General features: G+C 42.6%; 1 protein-coding gene, 1 non-coding gene and 1 pseudogene across 2 annotated transcripts in view; all 3 read left to right on the top strand.

Moving 5' to 3' along the window:
• SLC4A8 (solute carrier family 4 member 8) overlaps nt 1-23,185 on the top strand; it is a 76,133-nt gene that overhangs the window by 2,872 nt on the left and 50,076 nt on the right. The window contains 3 exon segments of the mRNA XM_028532177.2: nt 9,581-9,662; nt 19,617-19,763; nt 20,635-20,770. Of these exon segments, the coding sequence (XP_028387978.2) occupies nt 9,581-9,662; nt 19,617-19,763; nt 20,635-20,770 (365 nt within the window).
• LOC114514225 lies at nt 16,400-16,496 on the top strand (annotated as a pseudogene).
• On the top strand, nt 20,197-20,329 carry LOC114514247. The gene has a single exon (XR_003685973.1). It is a non-coding gene; the product is annotated as a small nucleolar RNA SNORA66 (small nucleolar RNA).

Genomic DNA, 23,185 nt, shown 5'->3' with positions numbered 1-23,185 from the left:
TTCACTCTACCTAGGACATCTTGCTGCCTCGGCCTTCTCATGACTCAAGTGTCACCTCCTTGGAGTGGCTTTTCTTGACCTTTACCCACAATTACTCCCTTTCATATGATCCTGTTTTATTTTCTTAACAGCTCATGTAATTTATCTGAAGTGTTCTTATTTTGATTTCTTGTTTATTTTCCAATAGAAGCCTCATGAAGGCATGGACCAGCCACAAAGCATTTTCATCTATCACAGTGCAAGGTGTAATACAGGTGCTCAGTTGCCTGAGGAAATGGACGATTCTCCCATAGCCAAAGCCAATGTCCTCTCCTCCGGGAACTCCTGGTCTTGTCAGGATTAGCACAGGACAACGGACAGCCATTGCTTGAAAAGCTGTCTCTTCTGTGCTGTCTTAGCTTAGGTGTTCTCTGGAAAACCTTTGCCTTCTTTTCCAAATTATTCCATTTGAACCTTCAAGGTCTGACTTTGTATCACTGTCAGAATTCATCGCTGTCTTCTCTGCCCATGACATCCACCAAGTTATGTTACTTCTCTCACCCTTTACTTACGGAATATACATGTTCATCTCTCCTTATAACCTGACAGCTCCTTTTGATGTTGTTCTATGAGCTTTTATTGGTGCTTGCCATGTGCCAGGCACTGTGGTAAGTGCTTTCCATGCATTCTTTCCTTTAAGTCTCTCAGTAACCTTGAGAGTTGCATGCCCTCATTCTTATTTTTCAATGTAGAAACCAAGATACAGAGAGGTAACTCTAATAAGTGGCAGGGCTGCCTGCCGCTCTTCCCAGGATGTGCCCTTAACACTCTGCATTACTGTAGCTTTTGTCTTTGATTCCTAGACCAGTGCCTGGCTCCGAGTGAGCACTTAGTGTTTGGGAAATATGTGTGACAAGGTGTGCAAAGGATATATAGATAGATAGATAGATAGATATAGATATAGATATATATTAGAGTGGGAAGAGGCAGGAGTAAGGGGGTCAGCTGGGAGGCTGTAATTCAGGATAAGCCGATGAAGGTCTGATTTGTTGAATTTTGATGAGATCTCCAGAGGTGATTATCAAAATTTTAGGAGTCAGTGAGTTCAGAAAGGGGGTGGTAATAAAGAAAGATCAGAAAGCTTTAGGGAAAGCCCCTAGTTTGGATTGGAACTGGGGATATCTTCAAATTTCTTCAAAGTTCCCCTGAGGAGCACTTTCACAACTGACCAGAAAGAAGTGCCGGAGGAGAAGGCTGGAGAGGCCAGCACCGTCCGCACTTGGGTCAGGTGGTGCTGGGGTCCCCAGGGAGATTCAGGGAGAGTGGCAGTGGAAGTATGGAGAACGAGTGAATTTAGGCAGTTACCAAGGCTTTTATGTGAATGAGGCCTGATCAGAATGGAAAATTTTGCAGAAATCTTCAGAGTTATAAACTCTGGTAAGTGAGTGATAATTGGGAAGCTTGGCCAAAGGGGAAGAGAGTCATACTGTATGTCTTAAGGTGGGCCTGAGAACACCCTAAGACAAGAGTTCCTGAAGGAGACCTGACTGCTTGTGTCCAGTGACTCTGGCACGTGTTGGAGCTCAGTAAATATTATCCGACTAAATGAATGAATGAATGGCTTTGTAGAAAGCCGGTCAGCTTTTCAGAGGTCAGTTTATGGTAAGCAGTCAGTAAATATTTGCTGAGTGTTACTGAACAAAAGTGGCAACCATAGCAGATTCTCCTCCTACTCCATCGCAGTGTACAGTCCTTACTCTTCCACACTGTCCCAACACACAGTAGATGTTCTTTCCCTAAGCGGGACTTGGGGAAGCTGCGAGCATTCTCTTCGCCTGGTCTCACCAGGTCTACTGGGAACCTTTGGTAGGAGAGGCGTGGGCTGTCCTGCCAAGCAGAGAATTGAGGTCGTCTGGGGAACAATCCAGTCTGCAAATTGACTTCTTGAAATATTGGTGGATAATTGTCTTAGCTCATGGTTAGCCTTGGCGGGGTAGACAGGGCTCTCAGTTAAGCCTGCATTAGTAACTAGGACACAGCAAAGCAACTGTGTTTATTCTAAATCTGCTGCTAGGTAACAGCAACAACTCTTAGGTAATGGAGATGGTTGTTTCTTGTAAGGTAATAACACATTTACTCTGGTTTTAGTGGTTAGAAAGCCATAATGCGTGTATTAGTTTCTCTTGCTTCCATAACAAATTAACACAAATTTAGTGGCTTAAACAACGCAGATTGGTTATCTCTGTAGTTTAGAAGTCCAACAAGTTCTCAATGGGCTAAAATTAGAGTGTCAATGGGGCTCTGTTTCTTTCTGGGGGCTCTGGAAGAGAACCTGCTTCGTTGACTTCTTCCGCTGCTAGACGCTGCCTGCATTCCTTGGTGTGTAGCCCACTTCCTCCATCTTCAAAACTAGCAATGCAGCGTGTCTCAGGTCTTGCTTTTGGCATTCTATCTTTTTCTCTGACTCTACTCTTCTGTCTCAGTTTCCCCTTCTAGGGACCCTTGTTACATAGAGCCCACCAAAGAATCCAGAATAATCTCCTTGTTTTAAATTTAGCTGATTAACAATATTACTTCCTTAACAATCTGCATTTCAGGAGTCATTATTCTGCCTACTGTAATGTATTAACTGGTAATCTATACTGAACAGCAGTGACTCCAAGTGGGGTTCAATAAAAGAATCCTTGAGACATCAGAACCACTTCGAAACTTTAGGCCCTTAGAAGGCTCCTGAAGAGTCAGAACAGGAAGTTCATGGGTATTCAGGAGCTCGTGGCACACTGAGCACACTGAGGAGCACACTGAGAAGAGGTGTGGGAGCAGGAGCCATTATGCAACAGCTGCACAAGTCCTCACGGAAGCTTTCGTCTTGCTGTAGAGTGTGGCTGCATTTGGTCAGGAAGTCAACCTGAGGTCATTAGAGAGCCGGGGACGTGGGGGTCAGATTCAGTGACGGAGTCTGCAAGGGGCCAGGATTCACGGATGTTGCTGGATGAAGAGGAAGATGGAAGTGCCTAAGGAGACAGAGAACTGTTGGAAGTCTTGGGGCAGTTTGAGGGACAGGGTTCTGGAGCACTAAAGATTTAAGAAGCTAATAATGTGGATCTTGAGCTGCTCTCACTGTGGACGTTAACTCGTGATTAGATGACATAGCTCTCTGAAACTGTCAGGTTCTTTGCTTTTTGCAGTGTTAGAGTGTAATGTTAATACAAGGAACACAGAGAAACTTGAGACCTCCCTATCCCACTTAGCTCTTGTGAGGTCTTACTTAGTTTTGGTTTAGGACTGTTGTCAGGATTAAGTGAGGTAATATATATGTAAAGCACAATGCTGGGCATATAGTACGTGCTCATGAATATTTGTTTCTAATACTAATTGCATTAACTCAGTTGGCTGATTAGAAACCTTGGAAGCCACTTATGTTTGTGGATGTTTTAAAATTGTTTATGTGGTGGCTGCTGTGGCTCAGTTGGTTGGTGCTTTGACCTAAAGGCTGCAGGTTCAATCCCCGGTCCAAGTGCATGTGATCTCAGGTCTGGGTGTGGAGAGGAGGCAGCCAGTCAAAATGCTTCTCTCTCACACTGATGTTTCTCTTTTGCCCTTCCTCTCTCCCTTCCTCTCTCTCCAAAAAGCAATTAAAAAATGCCCTTGAGTAAGGATTTAATTTTTTAAATTGGTTGATATATTAGAACTTAATAAACGCGTGATTCTATTGTCTGGGGCAGGGGAGGCTGGGAGGGTGGAGGGGTAGGAAAATGTTATTTACAATCTCTGAAAACATTGAACCCTTAGGAAAAAAGGTGCAAGAGGTCTTTAGAGGTACACTATCTGAGACTCACTTCCAGAGGGAGGTGGGGTTGAGTTTGGCAGGTCTACAACCCCACAGGCGGGGTGGAACGGCACATGGTGCATCAAGGAGAGGACTCCAGGTGGGCCCCACTGCCTGCCGCCTTCTCCCTCCCCTGAGCTCTGTGGCTGCTGCTAGGAGCAGGAGCCATTATGTAAGACTCAGCTCTGCCCTTGCCTTTTAATTTGTCCATTAACTGTAAGTGAGAATCTCGTCTGCTACTCAGCTACAATTCATTCATTTTTCAAGGCTCGTGATGATGCTTTCTTGCTCACTATGTGCCTTGCAATTTCAATGTTTTAATGTGTATTTAACCCACTTTGTTCTTTTTATATTATTTGTCCTTGTGATGGGCACCCAAATCAATTCACTGTTACATAGTGGGTCATTGTCAGTGAGTTAGAAGTACAGAAAAGAGAGTTAGAAACAGGGTCTTTTCTCCAGTTCATCCTTCTTTCCCTCCCTATTTCCCTTCCTCCTTTCTTTCCTTCTTCTCTTAAATTATATAATGTGGCTCCCATGAGTCTAATCTTTGTCTGAGCATAAACTTCCCTGAGAATCTGATGATAGTTATGGACCCTTTCCCAAGAAAAATGCACACTGACACTTAATTCTCTGAAGCCCATTCATAAGAAATGTAGACATCCATGGTTAAGAAATCTTCTTTGCCATTAATAATGATGGTATCAGAGAAAATAATAGCTAGCTGGTGAGGAATCTGCAACAAGAACAAACCAATGAGACTTGATATTCCTTTCTTTTCATTTTTATGATTTTAAACCAACTTCATATATACTTGAAATTTATGGAACATTTCAAACATGCACCATAGCAGAAAGACTTGTTAAAATGAACCGTTGCATCCTCAATGACCTGTTGTATTGATTGATTTGTGTCTCCGCCCATTCTCCAAATCCCAAGCGTCAAATTAAAAACTTCAGTATGTATCACTAAAGATTAAGGACCATTTTTAAAATGACATAACCACCATATCACAATATTATTATTATTATTATTACACTTCAACATTAACATGTTCTTTATATATTCAAATATCCATTCAGTTGTTTAAATTTCTGTGAACGCCTTATAAGTTTTTAGAAAGCTGGCTTATTTGAATCAGGATCCAAACAAGGTCCACACATTCACGTTGAAGCCCGACCTTCCAAATGCTCTGGCTCATGGTGTTTGACAGTGGCTCTGTTTCCTTTGGCAAGAGAAAAAAAGGAGATGAACATTCATTTAGTAAACTTAGACTGTGGTTAACCAATCTAAATTACGGAAACAAGTCGATTTTTCACATGGAATTTTTCAGACAGTTGACCTTGCTCTTTACATTTTGCTTTCGTAGTCTTAGAGTCAGGAATCAATCACCTTCCCTCTTCCCCTTCATCCAGATTCCTGCTGTGTTCTGTGCTGGGGCAGGTGTCTGTGAACAGTATTAAGCATCCTAATTAACTGGTCCCTGTCTTCTGGAATATTACAAACCTGTGGGGAAGCCAACAAGAAAAATTATTATGAGAAAGTAAATGATTTAAATGAAGAGTTCAGAAAACTAACAAATCTTCATTCATCAAACTCTATTGGATACTTACCATATATGAGACATTTTACTAGGTTCGAGGTGCACAGTGGTGAAACTAAGTACCCACCCTCCTGGGACTTACAGGCGTGCCAGTTACTTAAAACGGGAAAATATGTGGCTCCTGCTGTCAGTGAATTCATGATCTTAATCATAAGGTAGGTGAACAAATAAGTCTAACACAAAGTCAAGTTTTTCACCTAAAAGTTATTCAGACAGGACTTTGTACAAGAGTCTTTACAACTTAGATGGAGATGAAACTGACATGTTTGGAAAATTGACTCAAAGCACCTGTGGTGATGAGGAGGACATTGATGTTAAAGATGTGTGTGAAGATTTTGATTAAAGTTATGCATAAAATGTAGCAAGTAACCTTTCTAAGTTAATTTATTATTTTACATATCTGTAATCTTTCAGTTCTGTCTTCATACTATTTCAGTACGTATAACTAAAAGGTAAGGATTATCTTTTAAAGAAGATGTTATTTTTATTTATTGTTAGAGAGAGAGTAAAGGAGGGAAAAAGAGGGAGAAAGAGAGAGAAACATCGATGTACGAGGGGCAGCCGATTGAAGTTTCTCAAGAAACTTAGATTGGCTGCCTCTCGCACATCCCCAACCTGGGGCCTGGCCTGCAACCTAGTCATGTGGCCTGACCAGGAATCGAACTGGTGACTTGTAGGTTTGCAGGATGACACCTAACCCACTGTACCACACCAGTTAAGGCAAAGATAAGGATTCTTAAAAAAATAAGCACAGTTTCACCTAAAGAGAAAAATAATAATTTCTTTAATATCATGAGAGATCTAGTTAATATTCAAATTTCTTTTTTCCTTTTTTCAAATGACATTTGTCTCAAATGTTGTAACTACTAAAAAGTTATTTAAAAAATAACTAAAATTTTTATTTCAGTTAATTTGAATCAAGACTCAAAGTCCAAACATGGTGGTTGGTTCATTGTTTCTTTTAACCTATCGGTTTCGCCTTCCTGTCCTCTGTCTCTCCCTTTCTCGTCTTATACTTATTTGTTTTTAAAAAGGGGGTGGGGAAGATTTGTTCTGTATAGTTTTCCACAGTCTGGATTTTGCTGATTGTATTCCTACGGTGTTTTTCTGTGGAGCTCTGATTCATCGTATTTTCAGTAAATTGCTATTTGGATTTAGAGCTTTGACCAGACCCAGGGACGCTTTATTTGGCACAATTGCCTCATGGGTGGTGATAAGGCCTCCTGTTAGGGGCCATATAATGTCTGGTTGTCTCTCTCTGTGATGTTAGCGGCTGTTGGAGATCAGTGCAATCCATTTGGACTGCAAAATGGCAATGTTCTCATTGCTATTTGTTCTTTTTTATAATAAGAAAGTTCTCTCATCTACTTTTTGGTACAATTTATATAGGAAAACAGATTAATTTTTACTGGTTTTCAAAGCAATGAATTAGTTTATTAGCATTATCTTGCAATATTGACCAATTATTTAATTTTTAAAGTGACATTGTTGAACACATGGATTTTCAGTATATTTGATATATTCAGTCTGTTGCAGTTATTATCCTTATTGATGCTCAAACTGTCTTATTTTTGGCAAGGGACCCGTTTAAGTTGGCTACTGAGTCCTTCTGACATAACCCTAGTTGAGTATCTTTTTGTAGAAAATGGTACTTTAAGAAACCACAATCTAGGTGCTAATGATACTCATTGCTACCAGCTGACCATTTTTTCTATAGCTTTTCAGTGGACAAGGCTAGAAAATATAAATAAAAAAAAATGCATCATATATTCTTGTCCATATTTCGAACTCAAATTCAAGACTGCATCGGTTTTTACTTCTGTCTTACAACTAACTGTGTCTCCTTTCACGCCTGCTGAGAATCCTGGTTCTCAGTCACACTGAGAGTGACAGAAAAAGTTCATGTAATTTTTCACTTGTTTATTCTCACGATACACAATAGTCTCAGAACAATAACACCAACACTACAACCAACCATGTGGTAACTAAAAAGCAGTTTAAGATCTTTTACAATTCTTTTTGTCATTAGGGTATATGCCACTAAGGATATTCAATTTATTATGTTTTAAAGTTACTTTGAATAATTTCTTTTGGAATAGTTATGCCATCAATTTGGCAGTGGTTTTCATTTTTTTAATTTCTGGGAATTGCTTTTTAAATTTTAAATTTTGTTTTAAAATTATGTAATATATTTGTAAAGTAAAGTACAGTCAAAGACGTTCAGTTTCTATCCTTGTCTCTTTTCCTCTGTACCCTCTCTAGGTGACTATTTTAAAACATCTTTTATGGCTTATTCTTCCTTTATGTTTTTAAGTATAAGCAGATGCTGATGGTCCAAAACCCTTTCTTAGACAAAAATTATACAGTTTTCTCCACCTTACTTTTTAAACTTAATACTACATCTTGGAGATTATAGATTAGTAGTAATAATATATACTTTTAAACATGTCTAGAAAACTGAATAAATACTATAAACTGACATTTGAGTATTTCATCTACTTCCCTAAAAGTTTATTCAAATTGGCCTCTAACACATTTTTTGAATCTTTATTTTAGAAAAATCGATTGTCTTATATTCAGGGTTCCCTTATTTGGGGGCATAGATGATGACTACAAAATTGTAAAATTACAACAGTAAGCTGGAAACTTGAGCAGACTCTGGAAGGGCTGGTGAGGATGTGGTGTGCTGGAGAGTTGGGGAGGGGGCGTGTTAGATGCCCACATTGCGTGAGAGAAGGCGTGAGGCGGGGAATGTGCACAGTGCCTGTCAGACCAGTAAGCCTGGTGGGAGCTGCAGGTTGGGTCAGGGAGATGGACTAGCGGGGAAATCAGGTAAGATTTTTTTTTTGCAATAATTCAGGATATAGTGTGCCTTGCTGAGGGAGGTGCCATTATGTTCATTCTTTTAAACAAAGATTTATTGAGCACTTACTATGTGAAAATCTGTGCAAAGTTCTGGGAACACAGTGGAAACAGTGGTGAGGAAGACAGATAAGTTCCCTCCCTTAGGGAGCAGAGACATTTCATTACTGAGGAGAAGCACACGGTGCTATGAGGGCATAAAATGGGGCGGGGGGCCTACCTTAGTTTAGAAGAGAGGTAGTCAGGGAAGGCGTCCAAGGAAGTACATTTAGGCTGAGACCTATGAGATGATGGGTAAGTGTTAGTTGCCGGTGGGAGAGGTGGGGGTAGTAGGCAGAGTGTCATAGCTCTAGGCAGAAGGAGCGGCACTCAGGGAAGAAAGTGAGTGTGCTTCCAGAACTGAAAAAAAAAATGTTTAGTGTGACTCAAAATGTTGGAGAGTATAGGACAGAGTGGATGTGAGATGAGAGTGAATTCAAGGGTAATTGCAAAGGAGGTCTTGGTGAGAAAAGAGAACTCTTTCCCCGAAAGCATATAATAGGCACTATATACATGGAATGGATGAATAAATACATTTGAAATGTGGTCTAAGGAGTGGTGATGCCATAGATAGGAGTAAGTGAATGAGCACAGACTGCTAGTTTTGAAAGGAAGATTAGTTTGGTTTTAGACACACGAGTCTTGAGTTGTGGCATTCCAGTGGTTTGTCAAATATTGAGCTATGCCATTTCAGGCTGCTGTTGAAATTGTAATATTTAAATGAGGGAAACAGAAGTAGACCGCTTCCCCTTGGGAATTATATTTAGAAGAAGATGAGCCTTAGGATGAGACAGAGAAGCTTTCGTCAGGAAGCAGGCTGGAGTATTTCAAGGACAGAGTGTTAAACAGGCTCAAATGCTGCAGAGGTCAAGGAGACCAGTTTCCACCAGATGACACAATGTGGTTGACAGCCCTTACAAAACGCCAACACGTGACATGGACGGGTAGAGGAGCTCGGAGGCGAAAGGCATGAGCTCTGCAGTCATAAGACTTGAGCTCCGTCCTAGCTCTGCCTTTTACCCCATTGGTGCCCTTGGGCAGGAAGTTTAATGTTCTCTGAGTCTCAGGCTGCTCCTTTACAAAATGTGAAAGAGAATGGCTGCCATGTTTGCATGTCAAAGTTACTGTGAGGTTCACGTTTTGAAAAATGTGTGAACCATCATGGTTTTCTTCCAAGGGTTACACAAAGAGCCTGGCATGTGGTGCTTAACTGACTGTTTGAATGAATGTGTGGGTATTACTGTGACTGCTTGTTTATATTTTATCAGAGACCAGATGAAGAAGCTGTGGTGGATCAGGGTGGGACCAGTACAATTCTCAACATTCACTATGAGAAAGAAGAGTTGGAAGGTAAGAACCACTGTTCTGGGTAATGGGGGAGATTAGCGAGAGGCAACCTGGCAGGGGAAAAATCACTGTGTCATTAGGAGACCTGGGTTTGAACCCTAACTCTCACTGCTGTAGGGCCTTGAGGGGAAAGCACTTAATTTCCTTTGGCCTCAATTTCTTTGTTAAATAAAAGCAGGGATAATAATGCCTGTCTCACTATTGCATCTAACAAGCAGCCTGTGAGACAGCGCTCTGAGAACGTTAAGTCCAGTGTGAATGTCAGTACGTGGCCCATTCCATGAGAGTGAGGTGCTCGGGTCAGCTTATTGGTTCTTGAGAGCTTCTTAAAAATAAAAAAATATATACAAAATTTTAAAAGAAAAAATACAAATAATTTTTAAAACTCAGTTTGGCTATAAAACCCTCTTTTTATCCCATTTTTAATGTTTGCTCTTCCCTTCTAACTAAGCCCATTTCTGGCTGGTGTTTTCATGTAAACAAGGAAAAAGAAAATACATACACACCTATAACATATTCTTTAAGAGTTCACAGCACAGAGTTACATAAAAATCCAACGGAGGTGGACAGGACGAGGCATTTCTATTGACTGCTATTTGCAGTTTCCCTTGTTAAGGTTTTTCTCCCTTTCTCTCCCGTCTCACCCCTCGCTCCCCCTGGGAGCACTGTGTGGTGTCCTTCCGCTTTCCTTTTTCCCGTGGGGCCTCGTTTCCTGATAAGCGGTGATGCCCGATTTTATTAGAGAAAGGCTCCTGTCTAGTATGGCTTTAACAGGAGCCACATTTGTCTCAAAGGCCTTTGTGAACTCCCTGCAGCCTCCCCTGCAATGTTGAAGGCTATGATGCAGCAACTTTCTAATGACTCTGGGACAGCATGTGAAAAACTCTTTCTGTACTGCTTGTTCCCATGATGGTTTTTTTTTTTCCCCATCAAAGTTGTACAATCTCTAGAGAAAACTTGTCCTTTGGATGGGGAGAGTGAAAGCTGTAGAGGCTGACTCAGCCTCTGGATGTGTTACCACGAGAACTTATGTGGGTGGCTCTGTGGAGGTCAGTGGAGTTTGGATATATCAAGGTCAGGTTTTCCAAGTTATTTTAACCAGATGGAGGAGCCAAGGTGGGTTTCAGCAGGTGGGAGAAGGAAAGGGTGTGGGGGGGGTGGGAGGCTAACATTTATTGAATGACCCTTGTTAGGCATTTGGGTAGGGTCTTTGTACGAGTTTTTTTAATCTTCTCAACAACTAAGGCAGGTAGATTTTATCCCCCTTTTTAGGGGAAACTGCTCACAGTCATCTAGGACAGCAGTTTTCAATCTTTTTCATCTCATGACACACATAAACTAATTACTAAAATTCTGTGGCATAGCACCCTGGCCGGGTGGCTCAGTCAGTTTGAGTGTTGTCCTGTACACCAAAGGGTTACAGGTTCGATCCCTGGTCAGGGCATGTACCTAAGTGGCAGGTTTGATTCCATCTGGTGCACATGTGGGAGGCAACCAGACGATGTTTCTCCCTCACATTGACCTCTCTCCCTCTCTCTCTCTCTCTCTCAAATCAATTAAAAAAATTAAAATTTTGCAGCACACCGAAAAGCATATTTTTTTGCCAATCTGACAAAAGGTAGGTATAATTTTGATTCATTCACACCAAACAACTATTGTGTTGGCTGTCACCTTTTTTTTACTTAATAATCTAAGGGAAAAGAGGTCAGTGCCCCGGACTAAATCGTCAAGTATTGCATGTTTTTTTTTTAAGTCTTTCCTGTATTTTTTCTTTTATTTTTTAAAAATTATTTTATTGTTGTTCAATTACAGTTGTCTGCATTCCCCCCCCCTCCCCCTGCCCCAGCCAAACAGCCAAACCCACTTCCCTCCCTTGCTCCCACCCTCCCCCTTGGTTTTGTCCAGGTGTCCTTTCCTGTAGTTCCTGAAAACCCTTCTCCCCACTGTCCCCTCCCCCCTCCCCTCTGGCTATTGTCAGATTGTTCTTAATTTCAATGTCTCTGGTTATATTTTGTTTGCTTTTTTCTTTTGTTGATTATGTTCCAGTTAAAGGTGAGATCATATGGTATTTGTCCCTCACCGCCTGGCTTATTTCATTTAGCGTAATGCTCTCCAGTTCCATCCATGCTGTCGCAAAGGGTAGGAGCTCCTTCTTTCTTTCTGCTGCATAGAATTCTCTTGTGTAAGTGAACCACAGTTTTTTGATTCATTCATTTACTGAAGGGCACCTAGGTTGCTTCCAGCACTTGTCTATTTAAATTGTGCTGCTATGAACATTGGGGTGCAAAGGTTCTTTTGGATTGGTGATTCAGGGTTCTTAGAGTATAATCCCAGCAGTGGAATTGCTGGATGAAAAGGCAGTTCCATTTTTAGTTTTTTGAGGAAATCTCATACTGTTTTCCACAGTAGTTTCACCAGTCTGCATTCCCACCAACAGTGCCCTAGGATTCCCTTTTCTCCACAACCTCTCCAACACTTATTTGTTGATTTGTTTATGCTGGCCCTTCTCACTGGTGTGAAGAGGTATCTCACTGTGGTTTTAATTTGCATCTCTCTGACGGCTAGTGAACCTGAGCATCTTTTCCTATGTCTCTGGGCCCTCTGGATGTCCTCCTCGGAGAAGTGTCTGTTCGAGTCTGTCTTTTGTCCATTTTTTAATTGAGTTTTTTGTTTTTCATGGAGTGGAGTCATGTGAGTTCTTTATATATTTTGGAGATCAAACCCTTGTCTGAGGTATCATTGACAAATATGTTTTCCCATATAGTTGGTTCTCTTTTCATTTTAATGCTCTTTTCTTTAGCCATGCAGAAGCTTTTTAATTTGATGAGGTCCCATTTGTTTATTCTTTCCTTTATGTCTGTTGCTTTAGGGGACATGTCAGTGAAGATGTTGCTGTGTGGAATATCTGAGATTTTCCTGCCAATGTTTTTCTCTAGGACTTTTATGGTGTCATGACTTATGTTTAATTCTTTTATCCACCTTGAATTTATTTTTGTGTATGGTGTAAGTTGGTGATCAAGTTTAATCTTTTTGCATGTAGCTGTCCGGGTAGTGCATGTTTTAAAAATTCTTATGGCACACCGGTTGAAAATCACCGATCCAGCCTAATGGTAGGGGAGACTCAGATGAAAGTCTGCTTTTTCTACTCTGCCACACTGCCAGCAAGGGAGGACAGTATCCAGCATTAATCACTCAACCTCAACACCTTGCTCCATTATGTAAACACATTAATAGATTACCTACCCTCCTTCTGCCCTGTTGCATCTATCCTCTTACTGCTCCATGGGGGTTATGTTGCTCTCAGTTTAGTTGTTTGGGCCCCTATACCTTTGTTCTCAGCAAGGAGGTAACCATTTATAAACACTGATTTCTACTTGGCAGTAGAGTGACAAAGTTGGGCAAACTCGCTTGAATCCCAAGGACTCTGTTTCATGCACAGAGATGGGCTGAGTTATTGGCAGTAGGAGCAGCTTCTCCTTGATGACATCATCTATTCTTTATGCATGCTCCATTTTGCCATAAAGGATAGCTGTCTATTATTATGTCATTAGTAAAGAGTAGTGTGCTGGGAAATGGTACTTTACACATACACCTTTTTGAAAACTGGAATCTAATTTATGTTAGCACTATTTTAAAAAAGCACTTCAGACAAATGGAGGACAAATGGTGCCTGCTTCTCAGGCCTCCTAATGTGGTTCTGGAGCAGCTCTGGAGAGAAGAGGAGTCTGCGGTAGGGCTGGCCATGCCGGGGGTCCTGCCCTGACTCACTCTGAGGGCAGCGTTAGCACTCCATGAGGCTGCACCCAGGGTGGCATCATCTCTTAAAGGTGTGGGATAAAATCAGTCTCACTTTGATGGGAGACAAGTGAATTATATTCTGATTTGATGTGTATGCCGTGATTCAAGGTTTTGTGGTTGTAGATAAATCCCTGACCTTCATCCCCCTTTATTTCAAACTGTCTACCCCACATGACAAACCATTTCCCCACCCATTTTCAGAACTAGACTTCTGTAAACATGGGTCTTTTATATAAGTTGATTCCATCAGTAGGAGATGGCACATTAAAACATGATGTTACTTTTTTCTTTTTTAACGTACAGGAAGAGTCAAAAGCAAACATGAGAACTGATTTTCAAAGATAAACCCATGAAGAGCGATCGTGCATGCTGTGCTCCAGTGGCTCTCCTAGTCCCAGAGGGACACAGGCAGTGGCTTTAGAGTAATGGATTTTTCCATTTTTTCTGGCAGATGATTATTCCTGATTAACTAGTAGATACATGAATCCTACAGTACGTTTAGTGCCTTAGAATACATTTTAAACAAATGTGTAAGAGTCATTTGGTCCTATTTATAAGTTTAAAAGAAAAAAGGGCATACAACTGCTCCACATGTTAGAGTCCCCACTGTGGTTATTGGCTTTGAGTCAACCTGCAGCCCAGGGGAGTGGAGCACCTTTTGCGTGTGCTAATGAGTTCTGTCTGCACTGTTGGTAAACAGCGAGCATCGAATGGTAAATCCAGTCTCCATCTGCAGGGTGGGTTCCCTGTTGTGATTTCTGTCCTGCTCCACAATATCCAGTCCCAGTTCACTGATTGTTCTCTGCCTTTGTATTTCTTCAAAATACTTATTTCTTCAAAATACACTGTTACATCTTCCCCATAAGTTTTATTAAATGAATACTTGTATTTGAATACAGGTAGCCCCCCAAAGAATAGATTTGGCAATGACTGGAAAAAAGGATGGAGAATTAGATGGGAAGCAGGTGGAATCTGAGTGAGTCGACAGGTGGAGGAGGGAGATGAAGATGGGTGGGCAGGAGAGCAGCTGAATACCCAGGGGAGTGACCACATGATTAGTGTAGTGAAGTGGCCGTGCTGCCAGAAACCAGTTAGACGGACTGGATTTGATTGGTGCTCTAGCCATTGCCTAGTGTCATTTTTTCTGCTGATTTCACTCAGGAAATCCAAGTTTCTGCTTCAGAGTCCCAACCTAGAAACTTAGGCTGAATTTTTTGATAGCTACTTAATGCTGACCTCTGCTGGCACTTGTTTTTATGCTGATCTCGCTTATCTCACCAGTGTTTTCAAAGGACAAGCACTGTGGTTGGCTAATATTTGTGAGAACATATTAGACCAAAAAACTTCTTAGAGAAGGGAGAGTCTTCTTTCTCTAAGACTTAAGCTTTACCTTCCTACAGATCTATCAAAGGCATCTCGCTGTAAGATGTTTTCCCCATGGTGCTGGAGACCTGCCAAGTGGAAATTTAAATACCAAGCAAAAGCATGCATTATTTACTCAATAGGCATTTACTGAGGCTCTTTTATAATCTCTTTTCACAGCAGTAAGTAAGGATAGTGAGAAAAATTGAACCACCATAACTTCTTCAGAGAAGGCCTTAGCCCAAGCCTTTCCTAGGTCTTGAACATTGGAACCTGGACTAGCAATCATCTGGACAAGACCTGAGAAGTCATTTAGTCCAGCCTCCTTGTTTTACTTTAATAGTGTGGATGAAATGTAGTTAAAACTAAATGATACTAGCAGTGTACCAGCATGAGCCCAGTGGAGGTATTTGGAGTGTGCTGAAGGAGAAGGGAGGCCCTAGCTGGCCAGTAACCTTCCAGGGGATTTGCTGGGAAAGGGAAGCACGTGGCCGGGATGGCTCTACTGAAGGACTGACATTATCCTTCAGACTGTTCTTCACCTAAGCCCAGCTGTACCTGGACACACCTGATTTGACATCATTGAGGTCACTATTTAAGGGGGTGGTTGAAGCGATTCTCCAGGATCTGGTTAAGCTTTTCATGGCCCACGTGTTCTTCATGATCGCCCCTGTCTGTCTCTCTAACCTTTCCCCCTCTTTCACCTTGCTCTGGCCATACTGGCCGTCCCTTTGCCTTGGAACGAGCACCACACATTGCTGTCGTAGAGCCTGTGCACTTGATCTTCTCTCTTCCTGGAATTTTCTTCTCCCGGGTCTTCTCATGGCCCCTCCTTCTCATCACTGGGATGTCTCTTCTAATCATCTCAGCTCCAGTCTCCCTTCTTCTCCCTGTCCCTACCACAGACTCTCTAGCACTTTACCATATTTTATTCATAATAATGATCAATAGTTGAAATAGTATGTTTTTGTTTTTAAGATGTCTGCCTTCCCCAACTAGAGTATGTGTCTCGAGGACTGGGATTTTGCGCTGTTCACCACTGTCTCCCCAGCCCTTTGGATGGGACCTGGCACGATAGGTAACTGCAGCCTGGTCTGACGTCAGCGGTGTAACACAGGAACCTAACTGAATACTATCATCGAATGTTGTTAGTTAATGGGTGGTATTTTATTAAGATGGTATTCAATTTAGTCATTTTTGTACTTTATAGTGTTCACGGATAACATCAGAGGTCTGAAATCCTGCATTTTAGCAAATGCCCTCTTCTGACTTGATAGTTCTGCTCCAGTGAAGTTGCAAGACAACTACGTTGTGTGTAGAAACCTGCCCGTCAAACTGTCCTGAGATGTGCACAGGCCAACAGGACTAGCCCGAGACAGGAAGTGGATAAGAGGTGTGATTCTACCAGATACCAAATACTTTATCCTTCTGACTGCTGCTCAGCACTCTGACTAACCTCTGATCATCTTCCCATCTAATCCTCACTGTTTCCTTTTTATTTTGCTTTATCACTTTGAATAATGAGGGATAGGGGAGGACGACAAGAAAATGATGTGAGAAATAGAGAAAGGCGTGTTAAAGTGCTCGCTTCAGCAGCACGTATACTAAAATTGGAATGATACAGAGATTAGCATGGCCCCTGTGCAAGGATGACATGCAGATCGTGAAGGGGTGTTTAAACCAGCACCCCAGGGCACTTTAACCCCGCTGGAAAGTGGAGAGCACTGTCGAGGAACACCGAAAGGAGAAGTTGAGTACAGTCTTAGGAAAACCCATCGCTGGGAAGAGAAGGACATGAAGAGCTGGTAACTCTTTCCATTAGAGTCTAGGGAGTCTTCCTGTGTTAAGCTGTCAGTGCCTCAGTTTGGCTAGGGTTTTCTCAGTCCTCTCATGCCCTGGTGAATATTTCATCCACCCCAAACACACTCACTTGGGTTACTCATTCCTTTTGTGGCTCCCTTCAAATTGGAGGCCTTCTTAGGTCATATTTCATTCTCCTGAGGAGGTCCTAGGGGTTTATATTCCTAGTGGAGGCACTTGGGATATAGTCCATTTTCTGGATAAGCTCAGGGATGACCATGTACAAGACACTATGCTTTGCTGTGTGAGGGATTCCACGAGGAAGGCGGTCGGACCTGGGACCTTGAGGAGTTTGCAAACGAATAGTGAGAGATAACTCTGATGAGGCTTAACTTAATGGAAGGTGTTAACTTAAGCACATAAGAGAATGCTAGCTAAGGATCTGGGGATTTAGAGGAAGGAAGGAGTGGCACATCTGATCAGGGAGATTAGAAGCAATACCAAGAAGGAAGGCAATTGCAATGAACTTTTTGAAGGAGTGAGCCAAGTTGGTGTCCAGAAAGCATCGGCACATTTGTTGGAACAGCAGTTTGGTTGAGTAGAAGAAGAATGTGAGAGATGGTGGGTGCCGCAGTCGAGGGACTGAGGAGGAGACAGTCAAAACCAAGCCATTCTGTTTACTAAGGTAGATTGCAGGAAGGTTATACATCTCTATACTTTTTCCCAGAACATTTATTCAAGGATGTGGAAGTGTAGGTTTTTCACTTTTGTCTCTCTTGAGCTGATCATGCAGTTCTTTAGAGGTCTTTCCCCTTAGTTTTCCTATTGAGTGTAAATCTCGTCCCAGAGGGAGGAAAGACCTAGAAGGGAGGCTGGGCCCCCGGAGCTGTGGGAGCAGGAGGGGTGCTGCCTGGGAGGAGAGCAGCGGTGGAGCAGCGCTTCCGGGGGACCGGTGTGTATGCTGAGTTGGTTGCAAGTTGTCAAAGCCAGCTCAGGGGGAAAGGCTTGACATCTCTGACCTGTGGGTAATTGCCCTGAGGTGCAAATCTAAGGCAACTCTGAGGTTTTAAATCTGGAAAGCTGAGAGAGTGGCCATGCCATAAACAGAAGCATAAAGACTGTGAACCTGATTTGAGATGAAGATGGTGGTTTGCTTTTGGGATGTAATTGAATCATTGTATATAAAGATTTGGGGGTCATTTGTAGAAGTGAACTTTGAAATGGGGGGCGTAAATATCACTAAAGAAGAAGAAAGTGTCGAGGACGGGAAACCTGGAGAGCCTTCCCTTGGTGGGTTGTGGGATTGTGGGAGGGATGAGGAGGGCACAGTCAGAGGCTACAAGGTTGCTGGGGAGGCAGTGGGACAGGAGCCACACAAGCCCAACACCAGCAGGGTGAGGACCTGGCCAAGGAGTTCGGATACTGTGTGGAAGGTGGTGGGCTCTCAAGAAAGTCATTTAACTGAACTGAGAGAGGCATAAGAGGTTTGTGGTAGAGGTTAGGTGGTCTTTGGGTCCCCTAAGGAGGGCAGTTCAGGGATATGCAGAGGCTGTGGAACGAGGAGATGGGGAGGAAAGGGAGCGAGGCTGCAGACTGTGCTTGAAAGTGGTTTGATGGAGAAGGGAAGAGGCCAAGGCAGAAAACTTGGGAGAATAGCCCTGCGTTGGGAACAGTTTCTTTTTAAGTTAAGAGAGGACCTCAAGCACACATGTAGTCAGGAGAAACCCGTGGAAGGGATGGATGGAAAGGAAGAGATGGAGGATAATTATTGGAGCAGGACTCCAGACGGGGTCAGAGGTGGATGCTTATTAGCCTGGAAAAAAGGAGAAGCTGGGGAGGAGGAAAGCGAGCCAGGCAGAGGTGGAGGAACTACTGTGCATGAGAGGCCCTGAGTCTTTTTGTTAAAGCAGGAAGCAAGGTCACCTGCTCAGAGGGAGGAAATGTGGGGAGGACTGTGGATTTGAAGATAGTAAACTAATGACTGAAACAGCTTTTGTGATGGAAGATGTTGGGAGTCAGCCTGAGATCTAGAGTGTGAGCAGCGATCACTGGGCAGAAACGGGGGAAGGCTATGCCTCTGTGTGTGGGGGTGGAGCATCCTGGAAGGTGCTGATCCTGGGCTCCAGGCTAGGCAGGAAGGCAAGTGAAGCCAGGTGGAGGTGAGAGAGGCCTGGAAGTCGTGAACAGTGAACAGAACAAAATAAGGTTTATAGAAGGAGTGAGTGAGTAAGGAAAGGAGGAACTAGAGAGGAATGCTATTGGATCATTATTTCATGTTCCCCTCTTTTTGTACAATATTTCATGTCTCTCCCTAGTACCTCAGCCTTATGCTCCCTCTCATTTGTAACAGGTCTCTTGTGCTATTCTACATTGCGTATTCTACAGTGCAGAAAAAAGAAATAATGGAAACTGATCCTAGACTATATGGGCTACTAAAATTTATTCCAGGACATTGTGTTAATCATTTTACACACATATTCTTATTTTCTGTGCACAAAATCCTCTGAAATTAAATAATAAACTTTCAGTACTCCTTTATAAAGACAGTTACGAAGAGATTAGATACCTCGTCAAGGCCACAATGATGAGGTTAAGTTTTGGACCCAGGCAGGTTGGCCCGAGCACTGAACCACTTTTCTAAGTTGCCTCCCTGCTAAGCCTTGTTGCCGTTGTCATAGAGAGACTGTATGGCTGTTTCACCGCTGATCCGATTGTTGCTGTAATAACAACTAGCATTTGTATTGCTCTTTAATGTTCACACACATGATTTCCTTTGATCCAAACACTCCTGTGAGGTTTGCAGCCGCATGCAAGACAAACATGACCTTTGACTCAAGATCTCTACATCCTGAGCTCTGGTAGTGTTGGAAGTTTATCATGACAGGGTTGCGACCAGGCCAAAGAACTGTAATCTTTTCCCCCCTCCCGCCTTCCTTAAATATGCTAGACTCCTTTTACTAAAAGGGTTTTCTCTATAGACCTTCTGCTTCTTTTCAGGTCATAGGACTCTCTATGTGGGGGTTCGGATGCCGCTGGGCCGGCAGAGCCATCGGCACCACCGAACCCATGGCCAGAAGCACCGGAGACGAGGCCGGGGCAAAGGAGCCAGTCAAGGGGAGGAGGGGCCAGAGGCCTTGGCCCATGGTACACACTTGGGAGAGAGGGTGGGTATCAATGGCTGGGGGCACTTGGTGAGGGAATATGTGGGGGACATTAAGCAGGTGGTCTTGATTCTCTAGCCCTTCTACAGAGTCTTCAGAGATTGCTTCTAAGAAGAATGTTTCTAAGACTCAAAAGTATCTTCCTGAAAACTGTACAGTTCAGGTCCCTAAAATCAATAGCTTACTAGGTGAAATCATTTCTTAAAGAATTAGGCATCCTGCCCTGCCGGGTGTGGCTCAGTGGATAAGGTGCCAGCCTGTGAACCAAAGGGTTGTTGGATTGGTTCCCAGTCAGGGCGCATGCCTGGTGGAGGTGTGTGAGAGGCAACCACAGAGTGATGTTACTTTCCCTCTCTTTCTCCCTCCCTTCCCCTCTCTAAAAATACATAAATAAAATCTTTAAAAATAAATAAATAGTGCAAACTTGATCACTAACACTGGATGATGTTGCAGAAGTGAAGGGAACCAGGTTTGCTAAAGTAATTGTGGTGACAGAAATGTATTGGCCTCAGAAACAACTGAGGTGGTCCATTCTATCCTAGGACAGTATAAAAATAAATAAATAAATAAATAAAAAAAGAATTAGGCATTCCTTTTGATCAAATTCATTGGATTTCCAGTGTCTCATGAGTTTTCTTCAAGTAGTCTTAGTTTTTCCTCCCATGAAACTGCTTTCAAAGAAGACATTTAAAAAAATTTTCTGGGAATAAAGAAATTTTTTTGATCTGTGTTTAGGATTATCTTCTATATATTCCTGAAGTTTTATGTCCCCCCAGATGTGCTAAGTATGGCAGAATTCCATTTCTGTTGAGATTGAGGCCAGGGCAGACCTTTCTCTGTGGTTGATTTTCCAGACACACCCTCTCAGCGTGTTCAGTTCATTCTTGGCACTGAGGACGATGAAGAGCATGTGCCTCACGAGCTGTTCACAGAGCTGGACGAGATCTGTATGAAAGAGGGAGAAGATGCTGAGTGGAAGGAGACAGCAAGGTAAGGCCCTGGGTCCCGATACACTTGGGTGGGCCAGTGTTACCTTTCTGCAAGTGACAGGCCTGTCCTGTCTTTTATTTCTTCATGGGAGAGGTGATGACTGACGTGGGAATGGATGTTCCACAGTATTCTGCGGGAAGTCTCTTTTTTTCAAGTTTGTTTGTTTGTTCGTTTATTTATTTTTATCCTCACCCGAGGACATGCTTAATGATTTTAGAGATGGGAAGGGAGGGAGAGACAGAGAGAAACATTGATGTGAGAGAAACATGGATTAGTTACCTCTCATATGCATCCTGACTGGGGGCCAAACCTACTACCCAGGAATGTACCCTGACTGGTAACTGAAACCATGACCTTTTGCTCTATGGATGATGCTCCAACCAACTGAGCCACACCAGCCAGGGCTGTGGAGTCTTGATGTTGGCCTCTTTGGGGTGTCTCTGGTCATACCTATGCCAGTTGACCTTAAGCCTGGGGTTGAGGTCCTCTCTTATTTTGGGGGGGCCCAGAGTACTTCATGGGCTATTCTGACATTATAGGTCTGGTTTAGAAGATGCCTGATCAGACCACCTTGGCTTGGACCTAGCCAGAAGACGAAGTGTAGGTCCAAGATTTTTCCTGCAGTTGAGCTATAGGGTCATTTGGGTTTTAATTCACTGGGAGTCCCAGAATTTTTGAGACTTTAACTTCCTATGGGACAATCCAACCTCACAGAGACCCTTGAGATTACAGTCATTCTAAGAGTAGGCTTCCTGGGGTAGTTGTGGAGTGGCCATGCTTGTCTGAGTCTCAGACCCAAGAGGAGCCCTTAGATTAACCAGGACTACCTCTAGGGCTCCTCTAGTAACCGACCAACAGCCTTATGGATGATACAAAGCCAGCATGTCTGGGCCTCAGGGTCAGAGGCAATGTAGGTAACTAGCACAGCGTGAACAGCTCTTCCCGGATGCCTGCTGTGTCCATGGACATTTTCTACAGGCAGAGAGGGCTAAACACGCTGATCGGCCTGATAGCAAGTGAAAGGGCAATTAATGTTGTCATTCTGTCTTTGCAAACTGCTAAAGGTCACATGGAGAGGCTCTTGGTTTTTTTAATTTATTTTTTAAGAGTTTATTTATTTATTTTTAGAGAGAGGGGAAGGGAAGGAGAAAGAAAGGGAGAGAAATATCAATTGTGTGGCTGCCTCTCACATGTCCCCACCGTGGACTAACCTGCAACCCAGGCATGCGCCCCCACTGGGAATTGAATCTGCAACCCCCTGATTCACAGGCCGGCACCCAATCCACTGAACCAGCCACACCAGCCAGGGCTTAATATATTTTATTGATTGTGCTATTACAGTTGTCCCAATTTTTCCATTTTTGCTCTGCTCCACTTGGTATACCCCCTTCCCTCCAGCAATCCCCCACTTAGTTCATGTCCATGGGTCGTGCATGTAAGTTCTTTGGCTTCTCCATTTCCTATACTATTCTTAACCTCCCCCGTCTACTTTGTACCTACCATTTATGCTTCTTATTCCCTGTACCTTTTCCGGCATTCTCCTCCTTCCCTCTCCTTGCTGATAACCCTCCAAATGATCTCCATATCTATGATTCTGTTCCTGTTCTGGATGTTTGCTTAGTTTTTTGTTTTGTTTTGTTTTTGGATTCAGTTGTTGATAGTTGTGAGTTTGTTGTCATTTTAATGTTCATAGTTTTGATCTTTTCCTTTTTCTTAAATAAGTCCCTTTAACATTTCATCTAATAATGGATTGGTGATGATGAATTCCTTTAACTTTACCTTGTCTGGGTAAGCACTTTATCTGCCCTTCCATTATAAATGGTAGCTTTGCTGAATAGAATAATCTAGGTTGTACGTCCTTGCTTTTTATCACTTTGAATACTTCTTGCCAGTTCCTTCTTGCCTGCACAATTTCTTTTGAGAAATCAGCTGATAGTCTTATGGGAACTCCTTTGTAAGTAACTCTCTGCTTTTAAGATTCTCTCTCTTTATCTTTAACTTTGGGCGTTTTAATTATGATGTGTCTTGGTGTGGTCCTCTTTGGGTCCAACTTGTTTGGGACTCTCTGTACTTCCTGGACTTGTATGTCTATTTCCTTCACCAAATTAGGGAAGTTTTCTTTCATTATTTTTTCAAGTAAATTTTCAATTTCTTGCTCTTTTTCTTCTTCTTCTGGCATCCCTATGATTTGGATGTTGGTATGTTTGGAGATGTCCCAAGGCTCCTTAGCTATCCTCATTTTGTTTTTTTTTTTTATTCTTGCTGTTTTTCTTTTTTCTTCTTGCTGTTCTGGTTGAATGCTTATTTCTCCCTCAAATTCCAAATCGCTGATATGAATCCCAGCTTCCTACATTCCTCTATTGGTTCCCTGTAGCTTTTTCTTTATTCACTTGGCATACCTTCACTTCTTCCTAG

The sequence above is a fragment of the Phyllostomus discolor genome, chromosome 2 (assembly GCF_004126475.2).
Source record: "Phyllostomus discolor isolate MPI-MPIP mPhyDis1 chromosome 2, mPhyDis1.pri.v3, whole genome shotgun sequence".
NCBI classification, from domain to species: domain Eukaryota; kingdom Metazoa; phylum Chordata; class Mammalia; order Chiroptera; family Phyllostomidae; genus Phyllostomus; species Phyllostomus discolor.
Note: the sequence above shows the minus strand (reverse complement) of the source record. Positions and strands in the feature narration are given on the sequence as shown.